We start from the raw sequence: 19215 nt of genomic DNA on the forward strand, positions 1-19215 counted from the left end.
ATGCTCTGAAAATTGAAGTCTTTGCCCGTTCTTTCAGGTGCCAGGCAGTGGGCATGATTCTAATCTCACACTGGTGTAAATTAGTAGTAGCTCCACTGAAGTCAATGGAGCTGCATTGGTGTGAGAGGAGAATCAGACCCATGGACTTAAAACGGAGCAAAATTGAGAATCCCGATGATATTATTCCCTGCCAGGGGACAGCAGCTTTAAAACAGATGCAGATTCTAACCCTAACGAGTTTGTCACTTTAATAAATCTACCATGCATTGTACATGAATAGGACATAAATGCCCACTTAAGGGCACATACACACACGCAAACATTATGGAGACACCAGCCACAGTTCCATAGTTAAGACTGAGTTGACAAAATGTGTGTACTGTACTGTGTAAAACAGACAACCTAACACAGAGTAAAAGAAATCTATTCCAGATGGGCACTGACGCCCTTGAGTGACACGCAGTGGGGAGAGAGAGAAGCTTAGGGCATGTCTACACTACAGGCCCTACAGTGGCACAGCTGTAGTGCCATAGTGTAAATGCTTCCTACATAAATAGAAAGGGTTTTTTCTGCCAACGTAGGTAATTCTTCCATCGACTTAGTCAGGTGCACACTGGTGATTAGGTCAGCTTAACTACAGCGCTCAGGGCTGTGAATTTTTGACACCCCTGAGGGATGTAGCTAGGTCTTTCTAAATTTCAAGCATAGACGAGGGCAGCATCTACCTTTTTTTTTTTTTTTTCATAGATTCATAGATTCTAGGACTGGAAGGGACCTCGAGAGGTCATCGAGTCCAGTCCCCTGCCCGCATGGCAGGACCAAATACTGTCTAGACCATCCCTGATAGACATTTATCTAACCTACTCTTAAATATCTCCAGAGATGGAGATTCCACAACCTCCCTAGGCAGTTTATTCCAGTGTTTAACCACCCTGACAGTTAGGAACTTTTTCCTAATGTCCAACCTAAACCTCCCTTGCTGCAGTTTAAGCCCATTGCTTCTGGTTCTATCCTTAGAGGCTAAGGTGAACAAGTTTTCTCCCTCCTCCTTATGACACCCTTTTAGATACCTGAAAACTGCTAATCATGTCCCCTCTCAGTCTTCTCTTTTCCAAACTAAACAAACCCAATTCTTTCAGCCTTCCTTCATAGGTCATGTTCTCAAGACCTTTAATCATTCTTATTGCTCTTCTCTGGACCCTCTCCAATTTCTCCACATCTTTCTAGAAATGCGGTGCCCAGAACTGGACACAATACTCCAGTTGAAGCCTAACCAGCGCAGAGTAGAGCGAAAGAATGACTTCTCGTGTCTTGCTCACAACACACCTGTTAATACATCCCAGAATCATGTTTGCTTTTTTTGCAACAGCATCACACTGTTGACTCATATTTAGCTTGTGGTCCACTATAACCCCTAGATTCCTTTCTGCCGTACTCCTTCCTAGACAGTCTCTTCCCATTCTGTATATGTGAAACTGATTGTTCCTTCCTAAGTGGAGCACTTTGCATTTGTCTTTGTTAAACTTCATCCTGTTTACCTCAGACCATTTCTCCAATTTGTCCAGATCATTTTGAATTATGACCCTGTCCTCCAAAGCAGTTGCAATCCCTCCCAGTTTGGTATCATCTGCAAACTTAATAAGCGTACTTTCTATGCCAATATCTAAGTCGTTAATGAAGATATTGAACAGAGCCGGTCCCAAAACAGATCCCTGTGGAACCCCACTTGTTATGCCTTTCCAGCAGGATTGGGAACCATTAATAACAACTCTCTGAGTATGGTTATCCAGCCAGTTATGCACCCACCTTATAGTAGCCCCATCTAAATTGTATTTGCCTAGTTTATCGATAAGAATATCATGTGAGATCGTATCAAATGCCTTACTAAAGTCTAGGTATACCACATCCACAGTTTCTCTCTTATCCACAAGACTTGTTATCCTATCAAAGAAAGGTATCAGATTGGTTCAACACTATTTGTTCTTTACAATTCCATGCTGGCTATTCCCTATCACCTTACCACCTTCCAAGTGTTTGCAGATGATTTCCTTAATTACTTGCTCCATTATCTTCCCTGGCACAGAAGTTAAACTAACTGGTCTGTAGTTTCCTGGGTTGTTTTTATTTCCCTTTTTATAGATGAGCACTATATTTGCCCTTTTCCAGTCTTCTGGAATCTCTCCTATCTCCCATGATTTTCCAAAGATAATAGCTAGAGGCTCAGATACCTCCTCTAGTAGCTCCTTGAGTATTCTAGGATGCATTTCATCAGGCCCTGGTGACTTGCAGGCATCTAACTTTTCTAAGTGATTTTTAACTTGTTCTTTTTTTATTTTATCTGCTAAACTTACCCCCTTCCCATTAGCATTCACTATGTTAGGCATTCCTTCAGACTTCTCGGTGAAGACCAAAACAAAGAAGTCATTAAGCATCTCTGCCATTTCCAAGTTTCCTGTTACTGTTTCTCCCTCTTCACTGAGCAATGGGCCTACCCTGTCTTTGGTCTTCCTCTTGCTTCTAATGTATTGATAAAAAGTCTTCTTGTTTCCTTTTATTCCCGTAGCTAGTTTGAGCTCATTTTGTGCCTTTGCCTTTCTAATCTTGCCCCTGCATTCCTGTGTTGTTTGCCTATATTCATCCTTTGTAATCTGTCCTAGTTTCCATTTTTTATGAGACTCCTTTTTATTTTTTAGATCATACGAGATCTCGTGATTAAGACAAGGTGGTCTTTTGCCACATTTTCTATCTTTCCTAACCAGCGGAATAGCTTGCTTTTGGGCCCTTAATAGTGTCCCTTTGAAAAACTGCCAACTCTACTCAGTTGTTTTTCCCCTCAGTCTTGATTCCCGTGGGACCTTACCTATCAGCTCTCTGAGCTTACCAAAATCCGCCTTCCTGAAATCCATTGTCTCTATTTTGCTGTACTCCCTTCTACCCTTCCTTAGAATTGCAAACTCTATGATTTCATGATCACTTTCACCCAAGCTGCCTTCTACTTTCAAATTCTCAATGAGTTCCTCCCTATTTGTTAAAATCAAGTCTAGAACAGCTTCCCCCCAGTAGCTTTTTCAACCTTCTGGAATAAAAACTTGTCTGCAATGCAGTCCAAGGATTTGTTGGATAGTCTGTGCCCCGCTGTGTTATTTTCCCAACATATATTTGGATAGTTGAAGTCCCCCATCACTACCAAATCTTGGGCTTTGGATGATTTTGTTAGTTGTTTAAAAAAAGCCTCATCCACCTCATTAGGTGGCCTGTAATAGACTCCTAGCATGACATCACCCTTGTTTTTTACCCCTTTTAGCCAGAGCTGGCTCCAGGGTTTTGGCCGCCTCATGCAGCCAAAACAAACAAAAAAAAAAAAGCCGCACTCGCGATTTGCGGCGGCAATTCGGTGGGAGGTCCTTCACTCCCAGGCGGAGTGAGGGAACGTCCGCCGAATTGCCGCCGAATACCTGGACCTGCCGCCCCTCTCCGGAGCAGCCGCCCCAAGCACCTGCTTGAGAAGCTGGTGCCTGGAGCCGGCCCTGCTTTTAGCCTAGCCCTGAGACTCTCAACACTTCCGTCTCCTATGTCCATCTCCACCTCAGTCCAAGTGTGTACATTTTTAATATACAAGGCAACACCTCCTCCCTTTTTCCCGTCTATCCTTCCTGAGCAAGCTGTACCCATCCACACCAACGTTCCAATCATGTGTATTATCCCACCACGTTTCAGTGATGCCAACAATGTCATAGTTGTATTTATTTATTAGCACTTCCAGTTCTTCCTGCTTATTACCCATACTTCTCGCATTTGTATATAGAAATCTAAGATACTGGTTCGATCTTGCCTCCCAGTTTTGCCCTGACCCTCCTTTCTCTCTGCCATTATAGCCCACACTCCCTCTTGTTTCCGACCCATCTCCCAGGTCTCCATGTTCCCCACTTACCTGTGGGCTTTGCTCACCTGTCCCCGTCGAACCTAGTTTAAAGCCCTCCTCACTGGGTTAGCCAGTCTGTTTTGTTGGGCTAGCAATGTTGGTTAGGAGCATGAAAAAAAACCCCTGACAAAGCTATGCCAGCAAAAGCACTAGTGGGAATGCACTTATACTGGCAAAAAAAGTTGTTCTATGTGCAGCTTATTCAGTTTGGGGGAAAATAGCTCTTTGATGCTATAAACTGCGTCCTGCCCAGAGGGTTTGCTGGTGTAGCTATACAGGCAAACACTTTCTAAACCAGGACTAGAAATTTTTCTAAAAGATATGCTCTAGTTCAAACAGGAATTAATTCCAGGAAGGGCGACGGGGTCAGACTAGATGATTGCTGTGGTCCCTTCTGGTCTTAGAATCTGTGTCTCTAGGGTAGGTGTAGCCAGAGAGAAACTGCATGGTATTTGCTGTTTCTCAATGAAGATGGAGCTCTTTGCCCTGCAGCCATTCACACATCCATTTCACATCAGAGCAGAGAAGCGTCTATGTTCTGTGTCTGTGGCAGCCTTTCACTTTATAAACTATATTACATTTCCCATTGGTTGTTTTTTCATGCTCCAGTGACAGCTGCCCTTTGTGGGCTAGATTAGGGAACAGAAGCCTTTCCTCGCTTGCAAATTTAACCAGTCACTTGCTTAGCGGTTTATCCTCTGGAGATAGGATCAAATTTGCAGTCAGCCTGAGAACTTGCATACCCAATTGTTCACCCACACAGCTGATTGTGCCCATCAAGCTGGATATACACCCATCTTGCACACGCTATTTCTGAGTTTGAACAAATTGAGTTTGTTGCTGAGATCCAGTCAGACAGAGAAAATAATTTGTTAGCATGTGAGAGGGTACAGGCTAAGCAGAGAAAGTAAGTATACTACATAAGAGTAGGTTAGACAAACACCTGTCAGGGATAATCTAGATAATAGAGGGGACTGGACTAGATGACCTCTCGTGGTCCCTTCCAGTCCTATGATTCTATTATTTTTCATACAACTGATTCTAGTCCTACTCATTCAGTTGAATATCTACCTGTCCTTGGGGAGACAAGGGAGTTGGCGGTAAACAGGACTGGAATAGCTCCCCCTGGGACTGAACCTCTTCAGATATACACACCCCTCACAGCTTCAGTGGCATGTCTGCTCAGTGTGGAATTAAAAAGAATCCGTCTGTGTCAGGAATTGATTGTATCAGTCGGTCTCTGTCACTGCAGCAGCTGCAATTTCCTTTTGCCAAAAACAGAGAGTATGAATGGAAAGAACAGACATGCCCTGTGGCCAGAACACCCTCTGCTGTGGTGCTTTTATATCTGTGACGCATGGCCAGAAAGGGTTAAACATCCTGCAAAATAAATGACTCAAATTCAACCCTTAAAGACATGTGGGGAGATAATGTTTGTGTTTTTGTGTATTTACATACATGGGGTAGTGGTCAACAATGTAATCAACAGTCCCTGTCTATGCTGTATTCTGATCATTCAGAGATCAAAAGAACATCCTAGCATTTAAATGATTTGTAAACACGAGATATCTCTGTATTCATCTCTCTTTGAAATGTATAGCAAATCATCTGATGAAGTGAGTTCTAGCCCACGAAAGCTTATGCCCAAATAAATTTGTTAGTCTCTAACAAGGACTCCTCGTTGTTTAAGCAAATCATCAGTGAATGGTGGAGGAACAGGCAATTGTCTTATGTTAATTCGTATAGCTAAGTACTGGTGATGGACCCACTTCAAAGACGCTCTGATTAACTATTGTTCCCGGAGGGACTCCGACTTGCCAAAGAAGGCCTGAAATTGTAAAAAAAAATCCTTGGGTCCCAATCCTGTTTAGCTCAGATCTGCTTAAGCTTCATCAGGGGAAGTTTGAGTCGTCAGATTGAGATCCCAGTTAAGCTGGAAACACCCTGGATATTAGGGTTACCATATTTAACAAATAAAAAAAGAGGACCCTCCACAGGGCCCTGACCCCGCCCATTTCCCACCCCAGCCCCGCCCCTTCCCCGCCCTAACTCCGCCCCCTCCTCCCCACTCCCAGCCATGCGGAAAGGGCTGCCCGAGCGCTACCTGCTTCACGGTTTGCCGGACAGCCCCCAGCCCCTGCACCCCCGGCCGGCGCTTCCCCAGCACAGCTGGAGCCCGGGAGGGGAAGTGCCCAGCCGGGGGCACAGGGTCTGGAGGCTGCCCGGCAAACTGTGAAGCCGGTAGCGCTTGGGCTTCGGGCAGCCCCTATGCCTCCGGACCCTGCGCCCCCGCCCGGGCACTTCCCCTCCCGGGCTCCGGCAGCGCAGGGTCCGGAGGCATGGGGGCTGCCCAAAGCCCGTAGCGCTCGGCTCTTAAACAGAGCCGAACAGTCAGGGGAGGAGCAGAGCCGCCGCGGCCGGAGGCTCTGCTCCTCCCCTGACTCTTCGGCTCTGTTTAAGAGCCGAGCTGCCCGAGCGCTACCGGCTTCGGACAGCCCCCATGCCTCTGGACCCTGCGCCTCCGGAGCCCGGGAGGGGAAGTGCCCGGCCAGCGGCTGGGGTCCGGAGGCAAGGGGACTGCCTGAAGCCCATAGCGCTCGGGCAACTCGGCTCTTAAACAGAGCCGAAGAGTCAGGGGAGGAGCAGAGCAGCCGCGGGAGGGGAAGTGCCCGGCCGGCATTTTCACGGACATGTTCGGCTTTTTGGCAATTCCCCCCGGACGGGGGTTTGATTGCTGAAAAGCCGGACATGTCCGGGAAAAAACGGACGTATGGTAATCCTATTGGATATGATATTGGAAATTGGACTATAACCTATGAACTAAATTCTAAAAGAACTCTTTGCAACTACAAAGCTATGTATCTGAACTTCAAGAATTGAACTCACATCTGTATGTATATTGATCTTTTAACCATATTCCCTCTCTTTTCTTTTTTGATAAATTTTAGTTTAGTTAATAAGAATTGGCTGTAGCGTGTTTTTGGGCAAGATCCGGAATATTCATTAACTTGGAAGTATCTGATCTATTGGGATTGGTAGAACCTTTCCATTTATATGGTGAAATAAGATTTTCAGAAATCTTCATCATATTTGACTTGGGTACTGGATGGAGGCCTGAGACTGGGTTACTCTAAGGGACTATGTTGTTGGCTTCTGGGCAACCAGTAAGGTAATAAAGAAGCTGTTTTGTGCTTGTAGCGAGGTGGTGAGATACTCCACAAGCCCCGCTGAGGGACGAACCTCCCCTAACACCAACGTGGGTGGAGCCACTGGGTCCTGCGCCCGCCCCTCAGAGGTCACGGCGCAGACCTGGAAGTATAAAGACCCGCCTGCAGGGCTCAGTTGAGAACCAGCCACCGGAGAGATCAGACGTCTGTGCTCCCACTTGGGAGACGGCAGCAGGCCGTGGCCAGCCTGAGGACTCACTGGGCCAACCGAGCCTGCCCCGTGCCAGCTACTCCGAGGAGCACTGGCCAAGCTTGCCCCATGCCAGCTACCCCGAGGAGGACTGGCCGAGCCTGCCTCTTGCCAGCTACCCCGAGGAGCAGCCGAGCCTACCCTTCACCACCTACCCGGAGGAACCGATGCTGCTGGAGACCGCTGAGGACACTGGTGTGACCCAGGTACCCTACAAGGGGGAGTCTGGAAGTAGCCCGGGGGCAGCCAATCCCAGTCTGGCTGCAGCACTGCCAGAGCCTATGTCAGTGTGTTGTGGCCAGGATCCCCACTGACAGCAGCGAGTTTCCACCGCTGCTAGGGCCCTGGTCTGGGACGCAGTGGAGTAGGAGGGCCTGCGTCCCCCCTGCCACCCAACCCTTGCGTGGCAGACTCCCCCTTTCCCTGGCCTGGAGAGGCTGGAACCTCTTGCTTATTGACTCAACCCCTGCTTAAGGGCCTGAGTTCCTGACTGTTTGGTTGCTGCCCCGCCCTGACCTAGGGCGTGGGCTGCTACATAACTATTGACTCAGCCCCTGCTTAAAGGCCTGAGTTCCTGACTGGTTGCCGCCCCGCCCTGACCTAGGGCCTGGGCATCTGTATAGAACTATTGGCTCAGCCCCGGCCTAAAGGGTCTTAGCCCCTAACCGTGTGTTTGCTGTCCCACACTACCGCAGGGCCAGGACTGACCGAGAACTATGGCGAGGCGGTAGGATATCCCACAGCCCCGCTGAGGGACGAACCTCGGCCAAGCCCCATTACACTGCTGGCTGGGTAAATCTAAGTATTCGAATATCCACCAGCTTTGGGGATTATCTGCCCCATTCTTTGCTGTTCACTCTAATTGAGTGACCTCAGCTGGCCCCGGCTGGGACCCCGGTCACAACATCTCACAAGCTATGGGCTGGATCTGGCCAGTTCCTGGATGAGACACCTCCCTAGAAAACCCAAGTGCTGCAAAGAGCAATATTGGTGGCTCATAAGGGGGTGCTCTTCCTTCTGAACACAATGCTGGCACATTGGGAGAGGCAGGGACAGTGACAGGTATATGCTATCGGAGCTGCAATTGTTCCGATGAAATGCAAAACTGACCTCCTGAGGTCATTAAAATCCTGAGACCCCGTGCAAGCGCCTTATTATTGGTGTCTGACCTAGATTCAGTGCACTTCCATTCTGCCTCCCTAAAGCTTTCAGAGGAATTCAGTATTCTACTTCAGTTCTGGTACTGACCATTTCTTACCGTTGCCACTGTGCTGTGCACTGTTAAAAAGCCGCTGAGCTCCAACTCAGAGCTGCATCTCCTGCTGGGGGAGATGATCCCTCGGTATAGTTTGCAGAGTGAACTAGAACGAAAAGTGCTCTTGGAAATTGCATTGCCCTTTAGGGGAGTCAAGCTGGGACACGTATGTGGGGATGCATAAACTGCACAGACACTGAAGAATCAAGGTGCTCCTGGGAAATTCCACTGCTGCAAAAAAGTTAACCCTGCATTAACCCTTTGGAGACTGGGGATGTCCACATACTTTTCCCTAAGCACCTGGCAATCTGGAAAATGCCTGCAAGTCTATAGGTGGAAAAGCATTCTTGGAAACAGGATCACACTGTGAACAAGTGGGCACTGGGGTAAAATGGTTGCTCACAGGCACAAGGTCACTACAGACTTGTCCCTGCCACTACCCATTGGCACCAGACAGGGCAGAGTCCGAGCCCTCTAACTTGGACACATCATTGGGTGCATTAATGTCTCTACCTACTACTCCCTTGAAGAGAAGAGGAGATTCTAAGTGCAGCTTTTCTATAAAGTGAAATCCCTGTTAGTGGGATAATAGATCCATGATCTAATTATAACTTTGGCCCAAAGTTTGCTGGAGACCCCATAATGACCTGGATATGAATCCAAAGATCTTAATTCTCCTTAGCCCTGGGACAGTGACACACAAGAGAGCTGAGGATCAAGGAGGCGTTTCGCTGATTCAAAGAATTCAAGGCTGTAAAAGACCTGCTAGACCCTGTCTAGTTCAACCTCACCTGGACCCAGTACAGAATTGTTTTTTACAATCTATTTGTCAGGGCTCTGTCTCATCTGGTTTTAACAGTCCCAAGTGAGGAGGCTCCCACTGGTTCTCTTAGGGGGATGATTTCATGGCCCCATAGAAACTTCGCCATTTAACATTCATGCTAAATGTTCCATTGCACCGTTTCAGCCCATTACAGCAGCCAGTTTAAATAACAAGCTCCTAGCTGATAAGACATTACAATCCCTTTATTTGGCCTTCTCTAATTGACTCCATGAATCATCCAGAGCCACTGAATACAATCAGCTGAGACCTTGGCTTTAATCCGGCCCACAATAACCTATAGACATAAGACCTGAAAGCCCAGACTTCCTCCTGCTTTTCATTGAGCTCCCTGCAGCACGCACAGAGTGGCTGCTTTCATCTGATAAGGTGGGTTATTATTATTAGCCAGCAGAGAGGGACTGGGCTCTGTTGGAGCAAAAGAACAATGACAGAGAGGTAGCTGGACCTGGAGGAGGAGCCTACTGGAACATGGATCCTCTGGGAGGCTAGCTGAGAGGTGCACGTACATCTTCTCCCAATATCGGGACTGTACTTATTAAAGAGTGTGACAACCTCTGGTCTCCGTGAGAAGGAAAAGAAGGCATCCGCACGAATCAATGTCACATCCGTGCCTCTATTACATGCCCAGATTGAACTCAGCAGTGAACTATTCCTGCCAGCCTGGAACTTTAGAGGGTTTTAAATCACTGGTGTAGAGTGATTCAGAGACAGACAGAAAGGCAGGGACCTGAGAGATGGTTTCAAAGAGGACAAGATCAAAGCGTGTGCATCAGCAGGGGGGAGACAGACAGACTGTGGCAGGCTAGTGTGGGGTAGATTCACACCCCAGCTTACCACAAACTCAATGTTTGTGTAGAAAAGCCGTAAGGGTTGGTCGACCCACAGCAGCCATGCGGACTAAGGGAGTGTGATTTCTAAAGCACACTAACATGCTGCGTATTACCTGGTCCGTGCAGACCCTGCTGGTGTGCACTAAAGGTTCCCTAGTGCACTTTAACACAGCGCTTTTGGAAACAGTCCTGTGTTAAAGTGCACCAGGGAACAAACACACTAAACGCTAAACCAGGGGCTCGGCAACCAGGGTACAAAGCTTAAACTAACATGTAAGGAAGTTTTATAAGCGAAACAGAAATTAAAGTAGATCCTATTTAGACAAGACTTTAGAGAAATATCTGGAAAAAAACACCCTTCTCATTACAGTATCAGAGAGTCCCCAAAACTCCATTTTGGACATAGAATTCATGCAGTGCTAAAAATATCCCACCCTCTCCAAGCGAAATTAATAGACCACGAAAGCCAAAAGCCCTAGTTACGCAGTTAGGGTCAATGAACAGCTGTTAGAGGTGTCTTGCTGCCATCTACTGGCCGCAGGTGCGCACTACATCCCACATTTTGATATTCAGGATACCCTTTTGTCTTATTACCCAGAGCTATCCCTGGTGTTTCTCACCAGCCCAAAGCTCTTAGGCAGGAGAAGAGGAAAGAAGCTGGTCTTGGAAGCCGTAGATATTGGGGTGTCCACACATAGCCCATCACCCCAATTCCCCCTTTTCTGCATCACTCCCCCTCCTCTCCGCAACACCCCCAACTCCTCCTCCTTTGCCCCCTCCATCTCCCATTCCCCCTTCCCTCCCCATCAGCCCCTTCACCCCATTACCTCCCCCCCAAATTCTACTCCCCACTCTCCTCCACCCCTCCCCCGATCTCGCGAGAGCCCAGCACTGGCTCTGCCCTGTGCCCGCCCACTGTCATGGCGACTCCCTGAAGCCGACCAGCCCCAGGCCGGCGTGGAGTTGCCTGTGAAGCCCGGAGCAGGCGAGCGGCGGAGGCGAGATGCATTCGGACGATGTGAGTCTGTGGTGGGGTTGGTTCGGCTGCGTCCGCCGGCTCCAGGCAGCTGCGTCCTAGCCAATCAGCGCCCCCAAGGCAGGGTTGGTTCTGTTGCGTCCGGCCGCGCTTCCCTTCCCTTTACCCACGTGGAAATCGGAGGGGTGCAGAGCATGTGGGGGGCGGGCGCTGAGTGGCCGGGAGGGGAGGTCACAGGCACGCGGGCTGGTTGCAGCTCAGCCAGGCGGCACTAGCGGGTGGTTGTCTCAGTCACCCCAAAACTGGGGCTTCCTAAAGAATCTGGGTCCCAGCCCCCTTCTGTGTAACCTACGGATCCACCGGCTCCCATGGGGCGCGGGCCATGCTGGAGCAGGGGAATGTGCCACCTTGCCCAGCGGTACAGGGGGCTGCTTGCCCTAGACGGGGAAAGCAGACCCAGATCTCGCATGTGGCAGCTCAGCACATGGAGTGGGGCAGCACCTGGGTGCCTCTTTACTCCCACCCCCTCCTGCTTCCTTGCCTCTGGGGTGGGAGAAAGGTGTGGTGATGTGCAACCAGGTCTCCTGAATGAATATACAGGACCCCTACTAATAGGGTCTCCCCTCTAAGGCTTGGAAATTGGATTTCCTGCATGGTGGGTAACCATAGGGTCACCCCCAGGACTGTCTTGGGAGTTAAAGAGCATGGTCAGGACAGGAGCCCGACAAGAGCCAGTGAAGTGCCTGTGCTCTGGTTTGCAGGTTTGTCCCAGCAGCTGTGGCTTCATCTGTGATGCTCATGTGCTGGCAGATGGCTGCTGCTTTAGCATATAATGCAGCGAGTTGCATTGCTGGTGTGTGTGTATGTGTGTGTGTGTGTTTAAATACTATGTGTGATTATCACTGTACTCAACACTACTGTAATTATAACCATAGCGCTTGGAATGCCTCAAGGCTTTACAGACTGCATAGGAGACATGGTCTCTATTCTAAAGAGCTTTGGGTTAAAATGAAAACATGCGAGACACCCACAATGGATGGGATAGTACATTACAGAAAGTTCATATGCTGGTTTAGAGAACCATGCGTCCATTTTAGTGGGTTTTAATATTTTGTTTGGGTTTTTGTAGTTTGTTTTACATTATGAAAACTTACAATAACTTGTTGTGTCAGCAACAGTGCATCCTTCCTTGCTGGTGAACCCACCCCCCAAAACAAACAAACAAAAAACAAAGAGAAAGTATGGATACACACGCTGTGCAAAGCACCATGCTCCAAGCTTGGTTTCCTTGCCATGTGAGTCTCGGCTCCTGTTTTCTATTCCAGGATCTTCTGCTGACTTGTCTGACTTCGACCCAGACAGTTTACTGCTCTGTGCCTCAATGTTACCATCAGTAAAATGGAAATAATAATCCAGATCTTCCCTCTGATGTTAATGAATGTTTGTAAAGTGCTGAGAGAGCCCTGGATGACTGGCTCCTGTAGAAATGCAGGTGCTACACTGTGAAATGTACTAACTGACCTCTTGTTTATTCAGGTTGTCTGGGACAGTCTTGGAAACAAACAATTCTGCTCATACAAAATAAAGTGAGTATTTCAGGATCCAGTTCTGCATCTTGCTCTTCAGATTCTGATTTGAGACCCAGGTTGCTACTGGGAGGATGACTTCCTGGCTGCCAGGGTCATGTGCTATCTGTTTCAAATAGGGTGTCCCTTAGCGCTTTAATTTGACTGCTTCAGGAATTCTGCACATTCTTAAGGCTGGGGTGGAACCAATAATTTGGAATTAAAAGGTTAGGAAATCCAGAGTATATCTACACTGGAATAAAAGACCCACAGCATGGCCGTGGCTGGTTCAGATCAACTGACAGGCTGCGGGGCTAAAAATTGCTGTGTAGATGTTTTGGTTCATGCTGGAGCCTGGACTCTGGGACCCTTCCCGCTTGTGGGGTCCCAAAGCTTGGGCTCCAGCCTGACCCCAAACATCTACAGAGCAAATGTATAGCCCTGTGAGCCCACATCAGCTGACATGGGCCAGCCAGGGGTGTTTTACTGCAATGTAGACATATCCTGAGTGTCTCTGTGACTCAGTTCCCCCATCTATAAAATGGAGATAATAATCCTTCTCTACCTGACAGTAGCAGTTGTGAAGCTTAATGCATGAGTACTTGTATGGTGTGAGATTCTCGGATGGAATGCTCAGTGTTACTGTTAGCAGCTCATATAAAGTCCCTTCTTTCCAGGACAAAGACACACAACTTTTGCCGCAATGAGTATAACCTGACAGGTCTGTGCAACCGATCATCCTGTCCCCTGGCAAACAGCCAGTATGCAACCATCAAAGAGGAGAAAGGTGAGACTTCTGCAGTGCCCCAGCAAGGGCCTCGCAACCTTGCACAGCCCTTCCCCTTCTCTCTCTCACTGGAATCATGGGCAGCTATTGCTCTCTTTCCTCTGGCTGACAGGGTCCCTTTAAGGCTTCTTTGTGTCTCAAATGCACGTTGGTAAAATATACAGCCAGACATCCGCCCTGCATTAAGGCTGGTGTGTGTATCTCTCTCTCTCTCTCTCCCCAGTGGGTTGAATTGCCCAGCTTTGTGCTTTCAGGAATTTTCTTTGTGTTCTTCTTTTCTTTTCACTTCCCCGCTAAGCTAACTGTAGGCCAGAGGGAATGGCTCAGGGTTCTCAGCCTCAGGTTTGAAGCCCCTAGACTCTCTGGGTATGTCTACACTGCAGTGTAAGCCCTGGGTTAGTAGAACTCAAGTTAGCAGAGGGGTTGAGCATCTACCCTCATTTGTAATCCCAGGTTACGAATTGTTGAAACCTGAGTCCCAACCTGCGGTTCCTGCATCTATACTGCATTATGCAGGCTCAAGTCCAACTGCCCATATCCCAGACTTCCTTGTACCCTCCCAAAATGAGGCCACTCTAGCCCTTTGTTCGTGGTGCAGGGTTGGAAAACTTGACTGTCCACCAAACTGGACTGTGCAGAGGACAAAGAAAGTCAGCCCATCGGATTGTGTGATATTCCCAGAGCACAAGTCTGGTGGGGCTGCATCCAGACTGCAAAGCATTAGGGCTTGAACCCTGCATGTCGGCTTGACTAAGGCTCGGACCCGCCACCCCCAGGAAACGCTAAGTTAGTGTGGTTTGTGTATAGACAGAAGGAGGGTTAGGTTTGAGCCTGAGTTCAACCCTGGGTTTACGCTGCAATGTAGACATACCCTCTGGAGCCACAGGGTGGGCTCAGCCCTTTGCCCCACTGTGCAGTTCAGTTGTATGAGACCTCTGCCCTGTGTGGGTGTGAAAGCTGCCTGTCCCTGAGGACTTTCCTCTAAGAGTTAGTCAGCCTTGAGGTCTGTGGCCTCCTGCTCCCCCTCGCCTGCACAGCTGTTGTGCAGCAGATTGCTGTTGCCCTCCGCCTCGAAGGTGGCTGCATCTCCGTAGGGCTGTCTGATGCTCTTTGTGGGGAAGGATGCTCTGTGTCTGTCAGTGGTAGCCTGGCTGAGACTTAGTACAACAGATTGGAGATCTGGACAGGTGTCCCAGTGCTGGAGTTTTTTGCAGTGACTGGGACGAGCTAAGCCTGTCTCTTGGGTGCCTAGTGGCGGTTTGGGTGAGTTCATGTTATTCCTCTTTCCCTTAGGTCAGTGTTATCTGTACATGAAGACAATAGAGCGGGCGGCTTTCCCCAATCGACTCTGGGAGCGGGTGAGTTAAATCCCATACCGAACCTGAAACTTAATCCAGCAAGTTGACAGATGACACTGTTGTTTTTTAAAAAAAAGTTCCACTATTTACAACCTATCCAAAGTGTTCCTGTTTTAAACCCATCTAAATCAACCCTGATGTTTTTGTCCCTAGGTGTGGGTGGTATAACGAGCAGGTTCTGACGTGGGGAAACAGCTCAGGATTGGCAATGGGATACAGACACTTCCACCTTGGGATTGTTCTAGTCCACATTATTTTAATTTGTCTTCAACATATGTATAAAAATAAAAGCACCAGCTGTTCTTTAGAGAACATATCCTCTATTGCTGAGCATGAATGCAGTATACTGGACCTGCAGAACCCTTGTGTCACTGCAGTTTATGGCACTTAACCTCCTAATGAAATGTCTTACACCAAGAAAATATCCAATGGCAGCGTAGTCCCTGCTTTTCACAGACTATTAGCTCTGTCATTTTACATTGACTATTTCTTTAGAAAGCCAGGGCATGCTATGTTAGAGCTCAAGGCTGGGTCTTGGGAGATTTGAGTTCAATTCTCAGTTCTGCCACAGACACTCTGTGAATCTCTCTGTGCCTCAGCTGTATAACTGGGATAGGACTTGGGGAGACGTGAAGATACCATGGAGATGGAGGCTGTATAAGACTCTAGGTAGAACACAGAATGGATGAATCACTGACTAAATTGCTAGGCTTTCATTTGTAATCTAACCTATGATCAATAGAATCCGAAATCAGGAACATTTTACAAGTGTTCCTTTGAAGTAATGGCCAAGGGATTTTTTTCTTTGAATGTCTGGTCTGGTTGGCTCTGGGGATTGTTAATACATAGACTTGAACCTCTTTTTTTCAAATCTGATCTGAGTTGGTCTGATCCTCAGTTCTCATCTGACTGACAGCTGTTCATTGGCCTATCTGTAAAATGAGATGCTGGGACATAATTCCATTCGCAAGTGTCCACGTCACAAAAGCCATCATCACAGCTGGATCCTTTGTATGTAGCATCAGCAGAGAGACCAAGGATTGGATAGATGGGCTACAGACTGAATTCCTTTTGTGTTAGAACACACCCATAATAAGAGACTGTCCCTGCCTCAAAGAGCTTACAGTCTAAATAGGCAAGGCAGACAAAAGGGTAGGAAGGGAATTTGCCCATTTTATAGAAGAGGAAATAAGAGCCAGAGAGATTACATGACTTCCCAAGGTCACACAGGGAGTCTGTAGCAGAGCTGGGAAACCAGATCTTCTGAGTCCTAGTCCAGTGTCTTAACTGCAAGAACATCCTTCCTCTTGACAGCTGGGTTTTAGAAAAAAAAAACGAGCAGAAGTGGTGTAGCACCACAACCACCTTAAACTCCACTCCCCTTTGTGAGAATGTCCCAAAATTGTTTCTGCTCCAAAGCTTTTCATCCTTCTCGCCATCAGGTCCGACTGAGCAAGAACTATGAGAAAGCTTTGGAGGAGATAGATGAGAACCTCATCTACTGGCCACGCTTCATCCGGCACAAATGCAAGCAGCGCTTCACCAAGATCACACAGTATCTGATCCGCATTCGGAAGCTGACACTCAAGCGACAGTAAGTGATAGCGGTTCACTTCCTTCTTCCTTCCTTCTGCTCCATACCATCAGCCTGTCTGTCTCTCTTAGGGCTGGTCTATAGTTTAAAATAAATAAATAAATCCTTGTGCCCATCTAACTGAATCAGTTTGAAATTGATTTTGTTACAACCCTAATGTAGACGCACTTAAACTGATTAAAACTGCACTTTTACAAGTTTAGCCTAAGTTTCCTTTGAGAGGCCAGTTTGTGCCAGGTGGGGAGCAGGGAGCATCCTGTATCAGAGGCTGGGGAGGGATTCGAATAAACATTCACTCGCTTGATGAGCATCAGTGGCTGGTAGACTGAAATCTTCACTAACTGCCCTTCTCTCTTCCCCTATCACAGGAGGAAGATTGTTCCTTTAAGCAAAAAGGTTGAAAGGCGAGAGAAAAGGAGAGAGGTAACATGACTCTTGTGCAGTCCTGATTCCACTGCTCCTGTTTTTTTTTTTTTTTTCCCCATCTTGGAAATGAATTGATGCCAACTCCTCTTTCCCCTGGTACTAGGAAAAAGCCCTGATTGCTGCTCAGCTGGACAATGCCATTGAGAAGGAGTTACTGGAGAGACTAAAGCAGGAAACGGTAAGGGTTTCCACCTCCCGTCTCTTAGCACAAAAGTGTATTCCTCTGCTAAGGTAGGGGGTGTTTACCAAGCTCATTCGAACAGCGAAGCATGAGGCAGAATAGAATCCAGCCTGCTCTCCCATTGCTGTGTTGGTGCCATGTTTGCTAACAGGAGTTCACACTTGCTTGTGATCATTAGCTCGGCTGAGATGGGGGAGGCTAAGAGGGGGTGGTTCTTACAGAGCCACTTCTGACTTTGAGGAATGCTGTTGCGAAGACGAGCTCTCTAATATTATGAGGACAGAATTATTGGTCACTGGCTCTGTACTTGTTCATAGCTGTATTTGGCTCTGAGCCTCAGTCCTGAAGTGCTGTATAATGTGACTGGCATAAAATGCATAATAAACCAGTGAATAACCTGAGTAGTCTTGCCCACCTGCTAGAATCAAACCCTTTACTTCCTCAGCTTCTCCATCTGGGAAAGGCCTCTGGCCACCTGCAGAAGAGTGAAGGGCTCTCTTGGCCAAGGTAGCAGTGCAGCATTTAGAGAGGGCTGATGGGGAGAGCTGATTTAAAAAAAAAAAGACACATGGGGGGCGGGAGGGGAGATCACTGAAATTTGTCCTTTTTTATCATCATGAAATATTCTCTGTGTGCCCAAGGGGCAAGGCAGCTCGGTAGCTTTGCGTAGCAAATCCAGCAAACCCTACCTATGCGCTGAGATTTACCCCCACCTGCCAAACCAGAAACAGGGTATGTTGTGCATAGGGTCTGGATTTCACATAGCTGGGTCACTTGGCACCTGTTGCACTTCATGTTTGGAGGGAGCACATAAGCTTTGGCTGCAGTGTATCACTGAAGTCCTTTCAATGACTTGATGATCAACAGATCTGTGCAGGCTAAGATAAGGGGGTGAGTTTGCAGGCGCTGACTCTCATGCTTCAAGGCATTAGGTGACCAATGCAGAGGTCAAGAAAGTAAGTTGTATCCCTCCCTTCCTGGTGCACACTGCTAGTCAGGACAGATTCCTTAAGGGCCAGAATAAAATGTGGGATGAATGGATTCTGTGGCCCGTTAGTCTAATCTAGTTTGGTATAACCCAGGAGTAGGCAACCTTTCAGAAGTGGTGTGCCGAGTCTTCATTTATTCACTTTAATTTAAGGTTTCGCGTGTCGGTAATACATGTTAACGTTTTTTAGAAGGTCTCTCTCTATAAGTCTATATTATGTAACTAAACTATTGTTGTATGTAAAGTAAACAAGGTTTTCAAAATGTTTAAGAAGCTTCCTTTAAAATTAAATTAAAATGCTGATCTTACGCCGCCAGCCTGCTCAGCCCGCTTCCAGCCTGGGGTTCTGTTCACCTAGGCCTGCAGCGGGCTGAGCAGGGCGACTCGAGGTCAGGACAGTGGGCTGGGGTGTGTGTGGAGGTGCAGGGCAGAAGGCTGGGTGTTGGGGGGGATGGTAGAATGACCAGATGTCCCGATTTTATAGGGACAGTCCCGATTTTTGGGTCTTTTTCTTATATAGTCTCCTATTACCCCCCCTCCTTCTGTCCCGATTTTTCACACTTGCTGTCTGGTCACCCTAGTGTTGGGGGGAGGTCTGGGCAGAGGTGTGGGGGGGTGCAGGGCAGAGGGCTGGGGTGCTCGGCTCATTGGGTGTTCCCAGCCCCCTGCCCTGAGCGGCTCATGGCAGGGGGCTGGGAGGTATATGCCCTGTTCCACCCCCTTCCCCAAGGCCTGTCCCTACGCTGCTGCTCTGCTCCGCTCCCTGCCCCCTCGCAAGGGGTAGAGGGGGGAGGAGGAGGGGCCAGAATGCACCACGTTGTGGGAAGAAACGGGGGAGGGGGGCAGCTTGGCTGCTGCAGGACCAAGCTTCTGGCTCCTGCCCCCACAGGGGAGAGCGGTGGGGCTGGGGCCCCCCCCCCCCACCGCTCTCCCCTCCAGGGGCAGGAGGTAGAAGCTTGGTCCTGCAGCAGCCAAGATCCACCCCCCCCCCGTTTCTTCCCCCAGCGTGGCGCTTTCCGGCCCTTCCGCCCTTCCTCCTCCTCTCACCGGGCAGGCAGCATGCCCCTCAAAA

At 48.4% G+C, this 19215-nt stretch overlaps 1 protein-coding gene across 1 annotated transcript in view; it reads left to right on the forward strand.

The window, feature by feature from the left end:
- Positions 1–11150: 11150 nt before the first annotated feature.
- Positions 11151–19215, forward strand: part of MAK16 (MAK16 homolog) — a 10140-nt gene continuing 2075 nt past the window's right edge. Inside the window, exons 1-7 of the mRNA XM_034761943.1 lie at positions 11151–11286; positions 12781–12830; positions 13487–13596; positions 14890–14954; positions 16397–16548; positions 16917–16971; positions 17078–17152. Coding sequence (XP_034617834.1) covers positions 11272–11286; positions 12781–12830; positions 13487–13596; positions 14890–14954; positions 16397–16548; positions 16917–16971; positions 17078–17152 — 522 coding nt within the window. The 5' untranslated portion in view covers positions 11151–11271. The remainder of the gene's footprint in view (positions 11287–12780; positions 12831–13486; positions 13597–14889; positions 14955–16396; positions 16549–16916; positions 16972–17077; positions 17153–19215) is intronic.

The sequence above is a fragment of the Trachemys scripta genome, chromosome 2, assembly GCF_013100865.1.
Source record: "Trachemys scripta elegans isolate TJP31775 chromosome 2, CAS_Tse_1.0, whole genome shotgun sequence".
NCBI classification, from domain to species: domain Eukaryota; kingdom Metazoa; phylum Chordata; order Testudines; family Emydidae; genus Trachemys; species Trachemys scripta.